We start from the raw sequence: 21,913 nt of genomic DNA, 5'->3' as shown, positions 1-21,913 counted from the left end.
TCTTCCCTCGGGCAGGTGTGATGGCAAAGGTCGGAAGCACAGGTGAGGTGCACCAGGTTTAGGGGTGGTCAGGGTGGACAGGCAGCAACAAATCCTGTGACAGTTTTTCCTGGCACAACCCTGTGCCACAGTCGCAGAAAGTATAGGATGACTCTCCCTGAGCCAATGCTCTTTGCCTCCAGGCTCTCTGGAGGAAGGGGAAGGGGCCGCAGGAACCACAGTCAAGGGCAGGCCTGCCCCGGGGGTGGCAGAAGACAGAGTCTTCATTAATCTCTATTTGTTGGCAATGCTTGAAAACAACAATTGACAACAACAAGCCAGCAAACGTCCAAAAATAGCAGCGTTGCCCTGGCCCTCCCTCAGTGCCTCCTTAATCTGAAACCCGTCAGCTGTCAAATGACTAAAAAGGAGAAATTGCTCATCTGTCACTTATGTAACTAGCTATCACATTCTCCCGGCAGTGGGACTCCCAGTTAGGCCCCCTCGGAGTCCTAGCTGCTTGAGCCCTCGACTGCTGTTTCTAAACTGAGCAGCTACCAGCACTCCCTCCCAGAATTAGCAGATGGTGATGCCCAAATGTTTAGCTGCCTGATCTAAGAACATCAGAACAGGAAAAGATCTAAGAGATCACTACGTGCCTAGGCAGAAATTGTTTAAAAATACATCTTCTACCCAACGCTGATTCATTGGTAGTGGCTTCCAGGGACGCCTGTTTAGGATTCTGTAGCCAAGCCCAGTTTAGCAGGAAATGGTCCTATAATTGCTTAGCAGCATCTGACATGGATGCAGATTGCAGAGAGGCCCATCAGGGGCGTGACATGGTGCCAGTCTCTTAACCTTGGAGCTGAAGCTTCCTTGTGTGTCAATGGGCAATAATAATGTAGCCCCCATTAATGGCATTTTTTTTTTTTTGACAGGGTCTCACTCTGCAACCTCAAACTTCTGGGCTCAAGGGATTCCCCAGCCTCAGCCTTCCCAGTGTCTGGGACTACAGCCGTGTGCCACCATGCCTGGCTAATTAAAAAAAAAAAATTGTAGAGATGGGGTTTTGCTTTGTTTCCCAGGCTGGTCTGAAACTCCTGGCCTCAAGCGATCCTCCCACCTTGGCCTCCTAAAGTGCTGGGATTACAGGTATAAGCCACCGAACCTGGTTTTTAATGGCATTTTTAAGAGTTACCAACATGAAACATGAGATACCATTTTGTAATGGTAATCTCTGCTTTGCTTTTTTGCCTTGCCTTGTTGCAGTTTACTTTTCAAGGGCAAGTTCCCAGGCTGCTAGAAGTGAGCTCCTACCATGGTGTTCACTAAATCCTTGGAGAGCACTGTATTGAACGCCATGTGCAGTAGACTCATGGTGAGGGAAGCTGGGGGTGTTGCACAAAGGAAGGCCCACACATGCAGCTCACACTGGGCATTTACTGGTAGTGTCTGGGGACAAGAGAAAGGCGGGAAGCTAAGCTAGAGAAGTCGTCCAATGAGCTAAGCAACTTGGGAGACAGAGGGGAAAGGTCCTGGAGGATTAGAGGCAAAATAGAGATGGGAGGACAGGGAAATGTGGGCTCTGGAACCCAGGGCTGCGAGCACCTGGAACTGCACGTGTCCCAGTTGGACAGCTGGCTCTGGTTAGCGGCCATCAGCACGATGTCGTCAATCTCATCCTCAATGCGGAAGGGGTGTTGCGAGGTGGGCTCGTCCTCAGGGCACGAGTATGGGCTCATGTAGGGGTGTTGCAGCCCCATCTCAGCTGTTAGGCGATCCATGGGGTTAAAGGTCAGGATCTTCTCCAGAAAGTCGATGGCTGCAGGGAGCAAAGCCAGACATGAAGGTCATTTGTTGCCCTTGTTGAGCTCAGAAGGAGATTCCTCAGCACGGTGACATTCTGTGCTGGTGTCTGTGCTTCTGCATTTGTTAAAAGGTTTTTAGCTATTTTCTTTCTCAAGACCCTTGTCACAATCCAGTGACAAAGGCAAACCAGATGCTGCCTTCTAGATTTTGTAAATGAATTAAACAGACTCAGAGGATCAAGTGACTTGCTCAAGGTCCAGCCTCAGCCTGGGTTTCTCCACAGGTTACTCCTGTGGGCATCTGGGATCCTCCAGAGACAGTGTGGGCCACACACAGAGGTGGTTCCCCTTGCGGGGCAGGGAAGCTGGGATGTTTATATACCGACTTCCCTTTGTCATGGCTTAAGGGGCTGCTGGAATGGGATGGAGGAGCCTGTTCCTGAGGAAGCCCTGAGGCTGGAGTGCCAGGTGCAGCAGTAAAAAGCCTTAGTGAGAAAGGTGAATGCTGCAGTCGAGGGGTGGGACAGGGTCTCCACAGCCCAGAGCTCCTGGGTCCGAATCCAGAGCTCTTCCTACCATATGCTGCCCCTGGCAGTTCAACAAAGGCAGACAGCCTTGATAGATGGATAGATATTACAGATACTGAACAACCAGACTGAATTCCCCTGCTCTGCCAATCAGTAGTCCTTTCATGTCTGGATCAAGGGGGAGTTCTGGGCAGTGGGAACCTGGGGAAGGGAAGGGACACTCAGAAGCCTTGTGCGAGAGGCTGTTTGCTAACCAGCATGAATGTATGCCAAAATTCAGCAGATAGCAGCTCTGCACACAGGCACTGGTGGCCCTTCCCTTGAGCAGGGGTGGGTGCCCTGGGAGCTCTGCCCTGGGTTATCTCAGTGCAAGGTCTAGCCTAGAAGTTTGGATTCCTTCTCAGCACTGGTGTCTCTGGAGGTCCGCTTAAACCATGACTTGGCTCCTCATGTTACAGCCCACATGGAGAGGGAGAAATGGAGCTGAGCTGAACTCAAGGCCCAGGCTGCCCATCCCTCCGAGGGACTCCCTGGTGGGCCTCAGCCTGCACCATTAACCTGCCCCTCACACCAGCCTTGTATCTCTTTGCAAGAAAATTCATCAGTGATTCAGGAAATCGATGGATTCAGAAGGTCACTGGCCTCCCAGGAGGATGCAGTGCTGCAGTGTAACCCTAGACCCCCAAATTAGTTAAGCAGCAGTAACTGATCACCCCGAACAGTCTGATGCTCAGAGCATGTTTCTGGGTCTGGAGTTGCAAACTTAAAAGAGGATCTGCCTCACAAATTCCTAGGACTGGAAGAATCGGGCAGTCTAGTGCGGGGCCCAGCTTCAAGTCTGGGCAGGTTTTTCTGTCTTTGGGCCTCTGGCCCCTTTTTTGGCTCCAGCCATGACTTGACCTTTTGACAAGGAAATGAGAGAATTAAAGCTCTAAAGACTGAGGCAGGCAGTATCATCTTTAAAAAAGATGAGTACAACCACTGGGGCAGTGGCTCATATCTGTAATCCCAGGACTTTGGGAGGCCAAGGCAGGAGGACTGCTTGAGCCTAGGAGTTCAAGATCATGCTGGACTTGTTTCTAGCAAGACAAGTAGTAGTTGGCCAGGTGGGCCAGTAGTGGGTTGTCTCTACAAAAAAAATTTTAAAATTAGCCAGCCAAGGTGGCGCATGCCAGCTACTCGGGAGGCTGAGGTGGGAGGATCACTTGAGCCCTTGAGGCTGAGGTTGTAGTGAGCTGTGATTATACCACTGCACTCCAGCCTGGGTGACAAGCGAGACCCTGTCGCAAAAGAAAAAGAGGCGAGTACCAACCCCAAAGCTGCTCCACAGACTCCATCACAGATGAAAATCTGCTCTTCCCTCTCTCTGACAGCTGATCCTCCTGCAGGTCCCCAGATACTTCTGGGAAGCCCAAACACTAGGAAATTCTTCATTTCTTTTTTTTTTTTTTTTTGAGACAGGGTCTCACTCCTGCCATCCAAGTTGGAGTACAGTGATGGGAATACGGCTCACTGCAGTCTCAACTTTCCAGGTTCAGGTGATCCTCCTGCCTCAGACTCCCAAGCAGCCGAGACCATAGGCGTGTGCCACCATGCCCAGCTAATTTGTTATATTTTTAGTGGAGACGGGGTCTCCCTATGTTGCCCAGGCTGGCCTGAAACTACTGGGCTCAAGAGATCCACCTGCCTTGGCCTCCCAAAGTGCTGGGATTACAGGCGTGAGCCACCACACCTGACCCAGAAAATTCTTCCTTTTATCAAACTTAAATCCCCCTTTAACTTCTACCCTAGGGCCTACCTCTGCCTTCAGTGGTTTCCCCAAAGCAGCATGTCCTCTCTGTCCCATGATTTCCCCTCTCCTGTTTCAAGGCAGCAGTCATGTCCCATGTGACACCCTCATCCTGGCACCCTGCTGGCCTGCCTTTCCCGCCCCTCCTGCCGTGAGAAATGGCTGTGTGCCTGGGGCTGATGGAATCGGGGTGGAAGTGCTGTGTGTACCCCACTTCCAGGCCTGACCCAGAAAAACCTCCTTCAAGAGTCTCTGCTCTCTCTTCCCCTGGCTTTGGCTGGAAGGGAATGCCCAAGGTGACCTTGAAAGCCACCTGCTGAAGATGGCAGACCTGATGGCCTGGGTCCCGGGCACAGCCACTCATCCTCCCCTGCCCATCGGTGCTCCCAACTCTGCCTGGATGTGAAGTACACAGTGAATAAACTGTAAGTGGGTTAAGCCATGGAGATTGCAGGGTTATCTGCTACCATACAAGCTTCACCTTAACTCCTAAGCCACCGCCCCTCAGAAACTCCTCCCTAGGCTCACCCTCCCCAGATGTTTTTAAGTCATTTCTTAGATAATGAAGCTTCTGTACAATCTTGTCACCTTCCTCTGGCCCAGTGGTTTCCAGACTGAGCTGCTCAGAGCCCCAAGGGTTCTGGAAGGGTTCTCAGGAGCATGTCTGGAGATTGAGAGGCAGGTGGGCAGGACACTGAGCCCCTCAACCCTGCTTCATCCAGAGCCTGCCTTTCACCTGTGCCGCACCTGAGTTTTTGTCATCAGATTCATCACCTTTGGTCTATTTCTGTCTTGTAATAAATGGAGCTCGGAATTAATGCCCCCAGTGTGGTCTTGGGGCCTGCCTCCCTTGTTCTGCACCTGTCACGAGATGGACGTTTTGGCTGCTGAGGGATGCTGTCCCCTAGACTGAGTCTTCTGTGCCTCTGAGAGCTAGAGGCAGCTAGAGCCTTTGGTCTATTCCCAGGCCTGCCGGGCCTTGAATATACAGTAGAGGGAGTAAGCCTGAGGAGTGAAGGGCCTTGCCTGAGGCCACACAGCTCATCACTGGTGGAATGGGACCGGGGTCTTGCCCTCAGGCTGAGGAAGCTCCTGTTCTTTGCACCACACCATGCCTTCCAGGACAAAAACGTGAGGGAGGATGAAGGAAAGAGGGAGGAAGGCGAGTGAGGAAGATGAGAAGCAAAATGCAGCAGAAACAAGGGTAGAACACTAATGACTGCCCCTAATAGACTCCTAAGGCCCAGCATCCACAGCTTGGAAATAGTTAGGGCAAAGGCCCACTGGCAGAGGAGCCTTGACTTTTATATCCAAGGACCATGCTTTGCCCTTTTGGAAGGAGACCTGCCTGCCCCCTACCCCGCAAGGTGGAGCCTAGCTCATCCTCCCAGGACACTTGGCCTGGCTGCCAGGCTCAGGTACCTTCACTGTTCACTTCGGGGAGCAGCTTGCGCAGAGGCCTCTTCACCTCCCAGGTGCTGCTGACAAAGGAAGGCATCACCCTGAGCAGCTCGTCCTTGTCTTCCTCCCGGATTACAGGGATGGTCTCCAGGATCAGTTGCATCTGCTCCAGCTCATGGGCCCCTGGGGAGGCAATGCCAGATGGTTAAGTGTGCTGCCCAAGGGGCTGTGGTGTGCAGTAGCCCAAAAGCGGTACCAGGTGTTCTGGGAGGAACAACACAGGGCAGTGGGGCAGCACTGGGCTGGGACCAGGGTTCTGGTCTTCATTTGCTGCACAACTGTGGGCAGGTGGCTGACATCTCTGGGGCTTGGCTTTGTCAAAAGTAGAAAGAAGGGGTTGAATCTGGTAGTCTGCAAGGCCCCATCTATGCCCCTAGCATTCTGTGTTTCAGACCAGCTGGATATAAGTCAGCACTAAAGAATGGGAACAGCCTGGCTCAAGGCCTTCCAAGTGCAACTTCCCATAGGCCTCTCTGCACAATCTTTACTAGGATGGGGAAGGAAACAGTTTTAAGGCTGGGAATGAGCCATACCTTTTGGTTTACAATTAAGAGGGTTCCATCTAGGAAACTCTCAAGAGAAAAACAAATCAGGAATAACAAATTGGGTTTGGGATGTGTCTTGAGCACATGGCCTCTGTGCTCCTTGGGAGAAGGCAGGCAGGCTATGCCAGGTTTGCAGGGGAACTTTGGTGGGACAGGATGGACTCAAGCATTCATTTATTCCCTCATTCCATAAATAGTTATTTATTGAGCACCTTCTCCATGCCAGGCATCACGCTGGATGCTGGGAATGGGCGAGGCGTAGTTTTCATTCATAAGAAGCTTCAGTCTTTGTCTCAGAAACTCATCTCCCACACCCAGGCAACCACTGGCCACCATATGGCATTTCTGGCATTGGACGGGTGGGTCTCCTTGCTGTCCTTCTCTGACCTCCAGGCTGTTCTTCTGTTACTTCCATTTTCTCTTTTTTGATTGAGTTGCCTTTCCACTTAGCTCTACTAGGTTAAAACCTCAGCCATACCTCTCCTTCCTCAAAGTCTTCCCTGCCCATCCAGCTGCACAGAGGGCCCTCCCCTTGCCATGAATTCCCATGGGATTCCAATCTTCCAGTCATCCAGCCTAGGATGAGGGCTCTCCCAGGTCCCCCTGCGGTTCCCTGTGTGGCCCTAAGCACATGTGAATACTGACCGAGGAAGTGCCTGCAGCCTCAGGCTCTCTCCTGAAGAGGTCCTTTTAGCCTCTCCCTGCAGTGGACTCATTGGGTCAGTTCAGGGCTCTGGAAGACCCCTGTGGGGTCCTCTCTCCAAATGTGTACTCCACACCACTCACCAGGGGACCATGAGGTCAATGGGTGATCAAGCTGCAGACAGAGATGGTGGGACCTTGCTCCCAAGCCCCTGACCCCTCTCCTGTGTGACACACAAATCAGTAATACACAACCTTCTGCTTGGAGTAGCTTCTTCAATCACAGCGGGGGCGGGGGCCGAGAATGAGCCTCTTTCACTTATCTGCTCCTGCCTGAGATCAATGGTGTCATATGGAAGGCAGCCAGTGGGGCCTCCCTGGGAATCCATGGCCTGGGGCAGAAAGCAAGAGCTTTGGTGGTGGACAGCCCTGGAGGCAGACCTAGCTCCCCTACCCCTTGTGGAATGAGGATGATTATTTATACTTGGAATGAGTATTATAAGGAGTCAAGTATGTTGGCAGATGAAGGCTCTGGGAGAAATACCTTGCTTGTAGCAGATGTTTAATAACTCTTGACTTCCTTTGCTTCTAGGAGCAGGGAAGAGTGGCTTTGAGAGAAGCTGATGGAATAATTCCACCTTGGGGATTTATGTCCTAATCATCCGTCAGTGATTCTTTGTGACAGACGTCACTTGTGGGAGGCATCTTAACACTGAGTCTACTAAGCCACCACTGAAAATGGGAGAAGGTGTGAAGCATGGAGGATACTATGGTCAATGTCCCTTTCCTACTGAAAGAAGGTCCTTTCCATGTCACACCAGCTGTTGCCTTCCCTGCCTCTCTTGCAACAAGGGGAGGCCATGTGATTCAATCAAACAGGGACAGGAATCTCCTGGAAGGACTTCCGGGGAAGATGTTCCTCCCTGGTAATACAGAAATGTGAGGAGAGCTGTTTTGCTGCCCTGGCTGACCCCTCCCTACCTTTCTTCGTTGGACACTTCTGCATGAGAACCTGAAAGCGATTGCAACCATCTCGTGACCACAGACAGTGAGCCTGAAGATGAGCAGCCAGTAGACTGTGGATTATACAGTCTCGTCTGGGCTCTCAGTGAGTCACCTGCCTGCTGTGGCATGGAGAAGCCCAGCTCTCCTCCGTCTGGCCTGAAGGTTGTCAGCCTGATGGAAGGGCAGCTGGAGCAGAGCCCTGTGAGCTGAGGGTTCAAGGCCGGGAGAACAGAGGCAGCCAGGCACCTATCACCCAGATCATGGTGGCAGGGCCAGGGATGTTGAGCCATCTAGGGTTTAGTGGCTATGGCTGGAGTGGGAAGAGTCTTTGAGTCAGAGTCCAGGGTGAGACCTCCTTCACACCTGTTCCTCCTTTCTCCCCTGCCTTGAATTGGCTGGAAAATATGGAACTGGGAGGTCTGTGCAATTTCAGTTGGAAAAATAAGATAGCAGGATGGCTCACCCTGGACACAGATAGGTTCACTGTGTATTGTTTTTGTTTTGTTTTGTTTTTAACCCTTTTGTGTCTCCCGCTGGACCATCAGACCTTTGAGGACAGAGACTATGTCTTACTCAGTCTTGTATCCCCAGCATGTGGTCAAGGATCCACCCAAAGCACAAAATCCACCAGAGGGAAAATTGTAGGGGCTCCTGAGAGTCCAGGGGGCAAATGAAGACGTTTGTACTCAGGGCCTAAATGTTTGGACATAAGCCCTGACTTCAGCTTCATCTGACTTTCCTGCCATTGTTTTTGTTTTACCTTTTTTTTTTTTTTTTGAGGTGGAGTCTCGCTCTGTCGCCCAGGCTGGAGTGCAGTGGCACGATCTCGGCTCACTGGAACCTCCACCTTCCTGGTTCAAGCAATTCACCTGCCTCAGCCTCCCAAGTAGCTGGGATTACAGGTGCATGCCACCATGCCCAGCTAATTTTTTTGTATTTTTAGTAGAGACGGGGTTTCACCATGTTGGCCAGACTGGTCTCGAGCTCCTGACCTCAGGCAATCCGCCCGCCTCGGCCTCCCAAAGTGCTGGGATTACAGACGCGAACCACCATGACCAACCTATTTTAACTTTTCTTGTTACTTAATGTTACATTAACATATAATTAATATTAACATATCATATTAATATATGTTTTATATATAGCATGTGTTTTAAATACTTACTGGAAGAAGTTAGCATCATGAATGAGTGACTAGCCCAGCATAGCACTGAATAATTCCCTCATTGCTGTGATTGAGAGATTACATTTTCTGGGTCTCTCATTACTCCTTATTAGATAAATCTGCTCCTATGGCACCTAAGATTTAACTGTGCCCAATATAAATATTTTCTTGGCAGGCTGGGTGCAGTGGCTCATGCCTGTAATCCCAGCACTTTGGGAGGCTGAGGCAGGTGGATCATTTGAGGTCAGGAGTTTGAGACCAGCCTGGCCAACATGGCAAAACTCCGTCTCTACTATAAATACAAAATTAGCTGGGCGTGGTGGCACATGCCTGTAATCCCAGCTACTTGGGAGGCTGAGACATGGGAATCGCTTGAAACGGGGGGTGGAGGTTGCAGTGAGCCAAGATCATGCCTTTGCACTCCAGCCTGGGGGACAGCGCGAGACTCTGTCTCAAAACAAAAAGAAAACACAATAAAGACTTTCTTACCTATTCAGACATGTCTTTCTCTTAATGTCCTGCTGGTGTTCCCTCAGAAAGGCCACTGTTAGCCATTTCTTCTTCTCTGAGCTCATTTTCCCACCCTGCATTATTTGAAACCAAATCACCTGTTAAACAAGAGGTGGGCTGTCCTGGGCCCCTTCTAGGGCTGGCATCTAGAATTCTGTCTCAAGACCCTAAGTTCCCTGGAGAGGGCCTTGTCTGACTTTCTCCCCCTACCTCCTCACTGTCCTTTTGTCCCACAGCAATCCCTCTCCCCATCCTTAGCACTATGTTCTGTGTACACAGCAGATGAGCAGCTGTGAGAGCCAGGGGCTTTAGCTGAGTGGGCAGCTCCTTTTCACCTGTGGGCTTAGGCGGTCTGCAGTGCCCATGAGCTAATTATTACACCAGCTGCCCATATGTGGTCACTCTACAGTGAACAAGAACAACAGGCCAGCAACTGAGATTGCTGGCTCCCCATGGGGCTGCAGGGAATCTCGATTAGCCCTGCCACTTGCAGGCTTAGGTTTGTAGACAGAGATTTCAGGGTGGAGGGAGCCCACATGGATGCTAAGGACACACCTTTGCTCTTAGGGGATACCAGAAGGGCCACTGCTGTCTTATATTTTGTGGGATTCAGGGGCTTTAGTGGGGGGAATCTTACTAGGTCTTGGGGTTCTGAAAGGGGGCTGGGGTAAGGCTATCCTACTCCCTCCCTCTCCCCCTCCCTTCCCAACATGGAAGGGTGGGGTAGCCCCAGGAGCCTAGGCCTACCAATGCAGGCTATGAGTGCTGGCCATGCCTCCTGTGAGCTGATTGCCAAGAGAAAACACGCTCCCCCTGGGCCACACTGCAGTCATTGATCAAGCAAGGAGGTGGGTGGGGACTTCTCAGGCCTTCCAGCTTTCATGTCCTTTTCCATTCCCTAGATACTCAGCTCCCCAGCGTCTGCCACTCTGCTACTCGCTTCAGATCTCTCCTCCCCTGAGCAGCTCTGGGTGATGACACAAAGTCCAGGGTGGATGTGGGGAGGACAGGCTGACAACAAGGGCAGTGAGTGTCCCAGGAACTGAGGATGCGGGGCTCTGCAGCCAGGATAGTAGATAAGTGAGCCACATCAGCCTCACAGCCAGAATGATGTGGGACCAACTGTGGAGAGGGAGGCTGTGATGTAGGTGCCAACAGCCTCAGTGTGGGGGATGATGGGAGATGAGATGAGGCGCTGGCACGGGAGGACAAGATAGAGAGGAAGAGGGGCCATCTGGTGGGCCGCAGAGGAGGGCTGCTTTGTTAATAGCAGGCAAGCAATGGTGAGCAAGGAGGATGCAGAGGCTCTATCCCGCTCTGTGTACAAGGCATGGGAGAAAGGATGGCCTCAACTCAGAAGAGCCGAGGGGAGATGGTGTCCCCTGAGGAGAAGCAGGGCAGGCTGAGGAGGCGGGGAGAGCACTCTGTAGGGAGAGCACTCACAGGGAGGCTGAGGCTAAGACAGCATGGTTAGGAGGACAGGGCAGGGCTGCAAGCACTGAGAAGAGAGGTCAGGCAGGAGGACCGGCTATGAGGCCCAGAGTTCTGTAGGGGCATGGAATCCAGGCAGAGGACAGGTGGCAAGGAGGCAGGCCCACAGGGCTCTGTCTGCCATGCTGCAGCCAGAGCATGTGGAGACTGGCCTCACCATGGTCCTCTACCAATGGTGGTTTGCAATATTTCTGGACTTCCAGCCTCTACAAAGTTAGCCTGGGTGGAGGGGGATGGATGGAAATTCTTTAAGTGACAGCAGCATTTAGGGCTGAGTGTGGAAACTTGGGAAGGGCTGAGGGACATAGTGCAGAGGAAGTAGAGCTCATGGCGGGGGAGAAGCAACTGAGGGGGGCTTGCCAGAGAGGGAGGAGGAGACCCAGGGAACAGAGGGTTTCAAGAAGGAGGTGACGATTGTCACTGACTACTGCTACAGAATGAGGCTGAAATGGGTTCCCTGGATTAAGAACATGGCAGTTTGGGTGGGAACAGCTTTAGACAGATGGAGCAGGAGTGAACCACACTGCAGAGTTAGGAGAGAATGGAAGAGAGGGAGTGAAGAGAGCAAGTGCTCTTCCAAGCAAAGAAGGAGAGTGCGAGAATGAGTATGAAGTGCAATGGGAGAGCCAAGAAGGATGATTCACGCCCTGGGGAATTAGGAGAGACATCATGGAGGGCAAGACATAAGCTGGGTTTTGAAGGTTCAATAGGAGTTTTCTAAGCAGAGAAGGAGGTCTTTGTGCTATGGTATGAGGCTACCACTTCTCCTGTTGTCCTTCTCAGTTTCTCCCCAACCTCCCCTTTCCCCTAGTTTATAAGACAGGAGAAAAGGGAGAAAGCAAAAAGTTGGAAAGAAACAGAAGTAAGATAAATAGCTAGACGACCTTGGCACCACCACCTGGCCCTGGTGGCTAAAATAATAATAATATTAACCCCTGACCAAAACTACTGGTGTTATCTGTAAATTCCAGACATTGTATGAGAAAGCACTGTAAAACTTTTTGTTCTGTTAGCTGATGTATGTAGCCCCCAGTCACATTCCTCACGCTTACTTGATCTATTATGACTTTTTCACGTAGACCCCTTAGAGTTGTAAGCCCTTAAAAGGGCTAGGAGTTTCTTTTTTCGGGAGCTCGGCTCTTAAGACACGAGTCTGCCGACGCTCCTGGCCGAATAAAAAACCTCTTCCTTCTTTAATCTGGTGTCTGAAGAGTTTTGTCTGTGACTCATCCTGCTACAGTGCCAAAGTGAACAAAAAATGATGATAGATTAGGAAAACAGTGGGTCACTTGATGTGGCCGAAGGACAGGGAACAGTGGCAGGGAGGGAGGAAGAAGGGGCTAAAAATGTAGGGTGGGTGTGTTTGCAGCCATCAATCTCAAGATATTTGAGTAGAACTGTGTCTAAGTCCATTCAGGCTGCCATAACAAAGTACCATAGCCTGGGTGGCATATAAACAACAAACATTTATTTCTCACAGTTATAGAGGCTAGAAAATCCAATATTAAGGAGCTGGCAGATTCGGTGTCTGGTGAGAGGCCCATACTTCATAGATGATGCCATTTCAGTGTGTCCTTACACAGTGGAAGTGGCAAACAAGCTCCCTCCAGCCTCATTTACAAGGGCACTAATCCCATTCATGAGGGCTCCATCCTCATGAGCTAATCACCTTCCAAAGGCTCCACCTCCTAATAGCATCACCTTGGGGGTTAGGATTTCAACCTGTGAATGTTAGGGGAACACAAGCATTTAGGTCATAGCAAAGTAGTTACTTGATTGCAAAAACTTCTGTGCTCAAAAGGCTACTATTTTTTTAGCCTCTCCAGTATTTTTGCCTGACAATATAATAAGGTGCCTCCAAATAGTGTCATAAAAGCCACAGAAGTAATTTCAGAAAAAGATGAGCATGTTTTGTGATTGTAAGTGTTTTGCACTCAGTTCCCCTTTCTATGGAACAATGCCAGATGAGAAGGAAGGTGGCATAGTTAGCAACTCACCAGCAAAGAGCATTCTCCCCGTAAGCATCTCAGCCAGGATGCAGCCGGCGGCCCACATGTCGATGGCTTTGGTGTAGTTATTGGGGGAAAGGAGCAGTCGTGGGGAACGGTACCACTTTGTTACCAACCCTTCTGACAGATAACCCTGAAAGACAAAATTTCTGGTTCCACTGATCAGTCATTTTTGGATACCCTTCCTCCCATACCTCTTCTAGTTTCCCCTCCCATGAAACAGACCTCTTTCAGGGTCCCTTTCATTCTCGCCCCTTTCCCATTGATCTTGAAGGAGCATGAGTGAACAGAGGTCTGGTTAGAGGGGCTGGGCCTGGTTTGTGGGGTTCAAATGCTTTGGTGAGAGAATCTTACAAGATCCAAGGGCTCTCCTTTATAGAAAGGAATTCAGGTTATTAATATTTTAGAAGAAATGATTTCCCACCCCACCTTGATGTAACTCTGCCCTTGTCTAGTAAGAAGATGGATAAACAGGAGCCCTGCTCAAGTTCATTACTGCTAGCAACAGAGTAACCATGAGACTCTGGCGTTTTCTGTATCTAGTGGATGAATCTCAGAAGTAGCCATATGCTTGAACTCAAGCTGGTTGCTTTGACACTGAAGATCAGAATTAATGCTGCCACAAAGCCAGGCACCAGGCTCCTACTGAGAACAGATAAGACCATTTTCATAATGGATGCAGGAAAATGCTATGTGGAAGCAGTCCTGAACAACAAAGTGGACACAGCTTTCGTTGGTCCATGAGATTCTGGGAGTCTGACTGTGTCTTTCTGGGGGATAAATGTTCTAGCTGATTTTGCCCACAGCTCAGTGATTTGTGGTCTGAGATGGACTCCCTCCTTATGGTATACAGCAAGGACATATACTCATATATGATTTAGGAAAATATACCCAGGGAATTTAGAAATTGTTTTCTACATAATTCAGAAAGCTGGGCCAAGAGTGACATCTGGGAAATGTCCATTTGAATTCCCTAGAACAGTCTTTCTAATGTAAGAAAAAAAATGTGTAGATCCATTGGGGTTAAGGTGAGACAGGACCAAGGAGATCCAATGGGAGATTCCAGGGATGGTCTTTTACTTCGCAGTTTAGCATCCGCACTTTCCTTTCTACTGATGCAGAAGTATCACAGTCTCAAGTTAAAGCAGATGAAAAGTTAAGAAGCCCAGGACCCAAGAGCTTTTGACCTATTAATTTGAAATCCCTTCATTTGTTCAGCAAAGATTTATTAAATGTCTAAAACCTTTGGAAAGGACAGCAGTTTCCTCCCCTCTGTGGCACATATTTCCTCCGAGTAGAGCCTCACACTGGTAGAAGGAAGGAGGAAAAGCAGAAGACACCCTTCAGGTGGAAATCATAGAGCATCCCATGCGCTGGCCTCAATACTCTCACCAAAATGAACTCCTTAGAATTTGTAGAATGTGCCCTCTTCTTCTGTCCTTTGTGCATTTGACTGTGTACATTCCATGAGGGATATCCTCGTACTCATCGCGCTACCGGCTGACATGCTCAGGCCAGCTTCCTCTCAGAAGCTTCCTTGTTTTGTTGCCGTTTCTTTACTTCTCTGCATCCCCACCCCTCCAAAGACCACTAGACTGCGTGCCCCTCATGGGCAGCAGCTGTGTCTTGTTATGCAGCTACTGTGCATTGCCTAGCCCCATGCCTCCTAAGAAGTGTTCAATAAACACTGCTGAACTGTTGAATGAATGAATGAAAAAGGAACATCTCATATGGTCTGAACCTCCTCCCAAATTTTGGCACCTTCTGCAGGGACCACTGATCCTCTTCTTTTATACACTTGACTACAAGGTGGTCCAGGTTCCACTTTCCAAGGTGGGTGTGGAGTTTATATAAGTTGATAGCCACTTACACCTTATCTTGTTCCAAAAAAGGATTGGCCAATGTCATTTTTATAAGAGTTTAATTGCTTTAAAAGTCAAGTTTATTGAGGTGTAATTTACATAGAGTAAAATTCACCAGTTCTATGAGTTTTGACAAAAGCATAGAGTCATGTCACCACCATCACAATCAAGATACGTAACAACTCCATCATCTCAAACAATTTATTCATGCCCTCTTCTGGTCACCCCTAGTCCCAACCCCTAGCAACTGCTCTTTTCTGTCTCTCTAGTTTTACCTTCTATATAAATGGAATGACAGTATGTAGCCTTTTGAGTCTGAATTCCTTCACTTAGCACAATGCATCTGAGACTCATCCATGGTGTGTGTACAGTAGACTGTTAGGAATTTAAGTTTGATTCTAAAAGTTACAGGAACAAGCCAAATACTGTCTGTAGAAGTTCATTTTTAGGTGGGTGGGTTCTAAAAGAATAGTCTGGTTTTATTTTCAGTCAGAGGGTGAGATTGTCAGGGAAAAGACTAAAGCAAGAGTACCCAGAGGGGAGGTAGCTTCAGGGGAGTTTTCTCTGATATGTAAATGCACAGTCTTTTATGAAACAGAATGGTCTAGAATTGACATCTGCCTCTCCTCAGAGTCTAGGGCTAAAGAAAAGTGGGGATAGGGGGCTTTCATCTGAAACACTTGCCGTAAAAGTAAAAGGAAGATGTTGACATGGGTAAAGCTGCCCTTGGGCCAGAATTACAGACCAGGTCATGACAGGAGCCAAGAAAGTTGCTTTCCAGCTCTTCCTTTTTTTTTTTTTTAATGAAAAACAAGAACCTGCTGAATTTTTAACTACTAGCTATCTTCCTATGGTTACTTGTTCTTCACACTCTTTAAAAAAACATAAAGAGGATTTTTTTGTTTGCTTTTGTTTTCTTTGAGACGGGTTCTCGCATTCTGTCACCCAGGCTGGCATGCAGTGGCACAACAGTGGCTCACAACCTCTGCCTCCCAGGCTCACGGGATCCTCCCACCTCAGCCTCCCAAGGAGCCGGGACCACAGGCACACACCAACATACCCAGTTAATTTCTGTATGTTTTGTAGAGATGGGGTTTCGTCATGTTGCCCAAGCTAGTCTCAAACTCCTGAGCTCACACAGTCTGCCCACCTCGTCCTTTTGAAGTGTTGGGATTACAGGCATGAGCCACTGTGCCCGACCCTTAAACGGGATTTGTTAATATGTTTCAGAAGCCACAAGGCTGAGAAGAATTTGGGAAGGTGCAGTGTCTTCTGCCAAGCTGGTGCAAGAGAAGCCCCAGGAAGGGGAGATGGGAATATATGGGAAGCTCCATTCCCAGGTCTGGGGGCAGACACAGTGGACCAGGGTCCTGCTGTCAGCTGAGCTGAGCCCTGGGTGTCCGAATGGGAGAGGCTCTGGGGCCCACAACATGGTACTGGTGATCAGAATTCAAGAGAGGAGTTGCAGTCAAGTGGATGGGGTGAAATTCAGGATAATTTTCTACAAAAAAAAAAAAACAACAAAAAACTTTAAAGAATACCCAGAAGTGGGGACCCAATTTTATGAAAAGAGCTCATAAATCAATAAGTATATTGGCTCAAAAAAAATCTCCAAATAGCCCTCTGCCCAAGCCTGCAGGGTGAGGATAGTTTCAGCTCCTTTTGGATGTAGAGAGGAACATGTCTCTGTGATCAGACCTGGTCTCCCCAGGCAGGGCATGCCCATGCACAGGGTGGCCGAGGAGGGAGTGAGCAGGACAGCAGGCACACTCGGCGCACAAGTGGGTGCGTCTGCACGCGGCTGTTGCAGGCCAGCTGGGGCCAGCCTCTTTTGTGAGGCTTTGTGACATCACTGCTCTGAGAAGACATGAAGTGCACACGCCCACAGTTCTCTGTGACCACCACTCAGAGCACAAGAAACAAGATGGGAGTGGCCCCTTCCTAATCGTCTCTTTCCTCCTGCCACCTTGTTCCCACTGGGAGGCAGATGAACGTGGTTTCCTTTCTAGACCCTTTTAAGGGGCCTTGGGACCTTCGTCAGCTATTGCTCCCATCCACCCATTTTGCTGTCCCTTTAGAGTCACGCACAGCCCATGGGAGGCTTTGACTTTAAAAGCTTCAGAGGTGTTTCGGAAATAATCTAGCAGCAGCTGCCCTGTGAAGAGCATAATTAGGGCCCCTGAAGGATCTAGAGAGAAGGTATAATTAAAGCTCTAAGCATTCTCTTTGCAGAGGGAGCAGGGAAGCAGCCTTCGATCCCAGCTGCCTGCCAGGGAATTCAGAACAGCCTGGATCAAAGTCACTCCAGAAGGGTGGGCACTCCGAGCTGCTCCAGCAAGCCCATGCTGGGTGGGCACCAGTTCTGATCTCGAGCCAAGTCTCCTGTGCCTGTCCTTGCTGTGCCCCCACTGCCTGATCTCTTGTATGTGGGAGTTGGAAGGTTGGGGGAGAAGGCTCAATCCAATAAACTTTCTACTACACCCTTTAATGATAATGTGCCTACTAATCCCTCATGGGTATGATGAATTTATTTATGTATTTATTTATTTAGACATGGAGTCTCACTCTGTCGCCCAGGCTGGCGTACAGTGGTGCTATCTCTGCTCACTGCAAGCTCTACCTCCTGGGTTCATGCCATTCTCCTGCCTCAGCCTCCTGAGTAGCTGGGACTGCAGGTGCCCGCCACCACGCCCGGCTAATTTTTTTTTGTATCTTTAGTAGAGATGAGATTTCACTGTGTTAGCCAGGATGGTCTCGATCTCCTGACCTCATGATCTGCCCACCTCGGCCTCCCAAAGTGCTGGGATTACAGGCATGAGCCACCACGCCCGGCCTATTTATTTATTTGAGATAGGGTCTCACTCTGTTGCCCAGGCTGGAGTGCAGTGGTACCATCTTGGCTCTCTGCAACCTCTGCCACCCGGATTCAAGCGATCCTCCTACCTTAGCCTCCCAAGTAGCTGAGACTACAGGCACACGCCACCAGACTTGGCTAATTTTTATATTTTTTGTAGAGACAGAGTTTTGCCATGTTGCCCAGGCTGGTTTCAAACTCCTGAGCTCAAGCGATCCTCCCACCTCAGTCTTCCAAAGTGCTGGGATTACAGTCATGAGCCACTGCGTCTGGCCTGGTATGGTATGGTGAATTTAAATGAGACGACATTCTCCAAGAATAAAAGCCCAGTCAACTTTAGCTCTGGTGGGTGAGGACAGGGTGGGAAGGGTTGGTTTTCCTTTCATGCTGAAGCAATGTTTAGGGCTGCCTCTGTTTCCGGGCTAGGATGATGAGAGTCTCTGACAGCCTCGCCTTCCCAACCAGAAGTTTCTGCATTGTGTCCTGGGAGCCTAAGGTGTCTGTCCCTATGTGAAGGATGGGAAAACGATTAAGATCATCCCTTGTCTTCAAAGAGCATTTCACATGGTTAGAGAGATGAAATGTTAATATGAACAAAATGTAAGGACGAGGAAGTAATCATGGCCAACATTTCTGTGGGACTTACCCTGTGCCCAGCACTGTGTTAGTATTTTACATGAATTTGATGCAGGCCCTTCACAGAGTAATAAAATGACTGGTTCAAGGTGCTGTAACTAGGAAGTGGTCAGGGGTGTCTGGCTCCTGCACTCATCACTTTCATACTGCCAGGCCTTCCCCCATCCCCAATGACATGCTTATGAATGTGCAGACCACTCACAGCTGCCGACTTGGAGTCCTCCAATCTCCATCTTGAATGAGCTCCCCAGGGGAGGTGAATACCCTCCTCCTAGTGCGGAAGGCGTTTCAGCATAGGTTGCAGAAGGGCCATGTGTGTCTCTGCTTTTCTAATTAGCCTGGGCAGGCCTGAGCCCCTAGTGGGGCCCTTGCAAGTCTTACTAGCAGGTGGGCACTGGTGGAGCAAGGAGGCTGCAGCTCTGTGCTCCCTCTCCACCGCTATCATGCTTCCCCCAATTCCCCAGGCAGTCTGGAGAGCAGGGGATTAATGGACTCAGGAAGGCCTCAGGAAGGCCCCTGGCACTGCACTTCCTTGGAAGAAGAAAAACTTAGGGGAAAAGTGAGGCTGTGGCAGGGAGACTGATTCTTTCGGGGGACTGGGTTCCCAGGAGGCCTCCCGGTGGAGGAGCAGTGGAAATCAAACGCCTGTCGCACGAGAACCCGGCAATTTTAGTCTGGAGGACATGGAAGGGGTGGGTGTGAGAGCTGCCTGTAGACATTTGCAAGGCTGTCATGTGGAAGAGGAGCTAAGCTTGTTCTCTGAGGCTCTGGGGACAGCCGAGAGCCAATGTGTGAGACAGAAATCTATGCGACATGATAATACCAGCTAACATTTATTGAGCTCCTCAGACTGTTTTATCTGCTTTATATGGATTAACTCCTTTCATCCTCACAGCAATCCCATGAGGTAGGGACTCTCATCATAGCTATTTTACAGGGAGGAAACTGAGGCACAGAGAGTGTAAGCAGCCTGTCCATACTCACACAGGCTATAAGTGGCACAGCTGGAATTCAACCCCAGGCTGTGCAGATGTAGCTCCTTTGATCTGAATAGAGGGCTCCACTGCCTCGCACATAAGAGAGACTTCTAAGGCTGCTGGGGCTTTCCGTGGGGGCCTGGGCTGTCTAGACAAGCAGAGGGTCCAAGCACAGAACAGACAGTCTCATGGAGAGATGTGCCAAAACCGTCTTCCTGGTGGAGACCCGAAAGCTTGGCTTCTCAAACTTTGGGGTGCTCTCAGATCCCTTGAGGACCTTGACTGGTTAAACGCAGATTCCATTTCTCAGTCTAAACAAGGTGATGCTGATGTTGCAGTTCAGATGACCACACTTGGACCAGCAAGTTCCTAGATGGTCTTTATGATACTGGCCTGCCTTAAGAAATTATGATTTGCTTTACTTACAGGCCAGGCAGATTTCTCAAACCGAGCAGCAGACTGATCTATAATAGGGGTTAATTCTTTGAGTTACAGACACTCATCAAAAGATCATTTAGAAGAACAACATCCTCCCAGATGTCCTGCTGAAGCAGACATATACAGCCTCTCTTCTGTAGTCATCTCCCTCTGAAGGCATAATTCTTATTTGTGCCAATGTACATATGAGGCACGTGAGAAACCTTTTTTAAAAAGGAATAATACCACAGCTAAATAGCAAACTCATTCCATTAAACTCATTTCCAGGAAAGCATGCAGCAGGGACTCTCTCAGATTGAGGGAGGGAACACATCACAAAGCCTGGCTCACATCACAATCACTGGTAAATCATCTGGCACGTTCTACTATGCTGCTAAAGTAAACATGGGTGAAGAAATAGTTTGGCTAAATCAGCTGCACTGAATTTTCAAAAACTTCTAAGATGCCCTAAATGCTGATCTGCTGATCCCCTTTCAGGGCTGCCCCTTCCCCATTCCACCCTCTGGGGGATCCTGGACAGATCCTGAAATTCACCATCTCTTCCCAGGTTTCCATGGAAATCAACCAAAAGCTCACATAAATTCCCATAGGCCTGCAGGCCCTTGTTGGACACTCCAGGCCCTGTGTGGCCACTTCCTTTTACTTTAAAAAAATTATAATAAAATTGCCATAAAAAATTTAATTGTGATAAAATACACATACCATAAAGTTCACCATTTTAACTGTTAAGCATACAATTCAGTGGCATTAAGTATATTCACAATGCCGTACAACTATCGCCACCATCCATCTCCAAAACTTTTTTTTTTTTTTTTTTTTTTTGAGACAGAGGCTCACTCTGTCGCCCAGGCTGGAGTGCAGTGGCATGATCATGACTCACTGCAGTCTCCCAGTAAGACTCGCAAGCGCAAGCGATCCTCAGGCTTTAACCCCCCAGAGTGACTGGGACTACAGGTGCGGGCCACCATGCCTTGCTAATTTTTGTATTTTTTGTAGAGATGGGGTTTTGCCATTTTGCCGAAGCTGCTCTTGAACTCCTGAGCTCAAGTGATCCACCTGTCTCCTCAGCCTCCCAAAGTGCTGGGATTACACGCATGAGCCACTGTACCCGGCCAAGAACTCTTTTCATCTTGCAAAACTGAAAGTCTGTCCCCCTTAAACAATGACTCCCCATTGTTCTTGCCCCCTGCCTCTGGCAACCACCATACTCCTTTCTATCTGTATGGGTTTGATGGCTCTAGGGACCTCACAGAAGCAGAATCATACGGGCTTTGTCCTTTTGCATCTGGCTTATTTCATTTAGCATAATGTACTTCTCCTTACTTTTAAACAGCAGGAAAGTGGGAGCAATGGAGTTGGGCTTCTTTTTAAAAAGCACTTCGGTGAAATGTGGTTGTCTTCTAATTCAGCTAGAGCTCACCGTCTGATAAAAGCTTTGGATATTATCCTCATGGGGTCCAAATCAAGAACTCTGAATCCTATTACAGTTCAAAGACAGGATAACATGTTCTGTTTGTTCAGTGATGTACTAGGACTGGCAGCTCCATTACCACCATCCTCACCAGGACCAGTGGCTGGGCTGGGTAGAGAGGTGGGTGGAGGGATGATTTGGTTGGGCTGCTTCTGCCTCAGTTTCCTTATCTGCTTCTGCTGCTGGAGGGGCTACAAGTTCTCCTCTATGGGGCATTAGCATCCTGGGGTGCTGCATGACAATGGACAGCAATCTTTAAGTGAAGAGCCCTGCTAGGCCAAAGTGATTAATTTTTAATAGGCCAGTCTGTGTGCAAATGGCTTCTTTTAGTAAGATGCATTAACTGTCAAGCCACAAATAGACATCTGTCACGCTGGCTTTCAAGGAGAAATCTGGTGGCACTCTAGAGCAGTGACTCTCAGACCTGCTACAGGCTGGAAGCACCTAGGGAACTTAAAAAAAAAATCCTGACGTTCAGGCCTCCTGCTGTGCCAGTCACATCAGAATCTGAGGGGGCGGGGGTGGGGGCGGGGGCGGGGCCGGGGGCAGGGGCGGCGGCAGGGGCGGCGGCGGGGGTGGGACCCAGGCATCGGTGATTTTTTCACAGCTCCCCAGGTGATTCTAAGGTGTAGCTGTATTTGAGAACCAGCATCCCTAGAGGTCTTGAGTTCACCTGCTTTGGAAAGGTAAGTAGTATTTTCATGGTTCCTGGATGAGTACAAGTTTCTATTTCTACCTCCCCTC

General features: G+C 49.4%; 1 protein-coding gene and 1 long non-coding RNA gene across 7 annotated transcripts in view; one reads left to right on the top strand and one right to left on the bottom strand.

Moving 5' to 3' along the window:
• The window catches only part of LOC129051592 (uncharacterized), a 30,420-nt gene extending 25,501 nt beyond the window's left edge, over positions 1-4,919 (top strand). The window contains exons 6-8 of the long non-coding RNA XR_008515940.2: positions 918-1,131; positions 3,776-4,528; positions 4,707-4,919. This is a non-coding gene — a long non-coding RNA (uncharacterized LOC129051592). The remainder of the gene's footprint in view (positions 1-917; positions 1,132-3,775; positions 4,529-4,706) is intronic.
• MAPK4 (mitogen-activated protein kinase 4) overlaps positions 1-21,913 on the bottom strand; it is a 169,886-nt gene that overhangs the window by 3,187 nt on the left and 144,786 nt on the right. For 5 of the 6 annotated variants that reach the window (XM_054537939.2, XM_054537942.2, XM_054537937.2 and 2 more), the window contains 3 exons: positions 12,920-13,064; positions 5,526-5,687; positions 1,588-1,801 (listed from right to left, as the gene is read on the bottom strand). In XM_054537939.2, the coding sequence (XP_054393914.2) occupies positions 1,588-1,801; positions 5,526-5,687; positions 12,920-13,064 (521 nt within the window). Of the gene's footprint in view, positions 1-1,587; positions 1,802-5,525; positions 5,688-12,919; positions 13,065-15,853; positions 16,295-16,491; positions 16,643-21,913 lie in introns of those variants that run through there. The other variant, XM_054537941.2, reaches the window with a different exon arrangement.

Source organism: Pongo abelii, chromosome 17 (assembly GCF_028885655.2).
Source record: "Pongo abelii isolate AG06213 chromosome 17, NHGRI_mPonAbe1-v2.0_pri, whole genome shotgun sequence".
NCBI classification, from domain to species: domain Eukaryota; kingdom Metazoa; phylum Chordata; class Mammalia; order Primates; family Hominidae; genus Pongo; species Pongo abelii.
The sequence above is the reverse complement of the archived record's forward strand: the minus strand, read 5'-3'. Positions and strand labels throughout refer to the sequence as shown.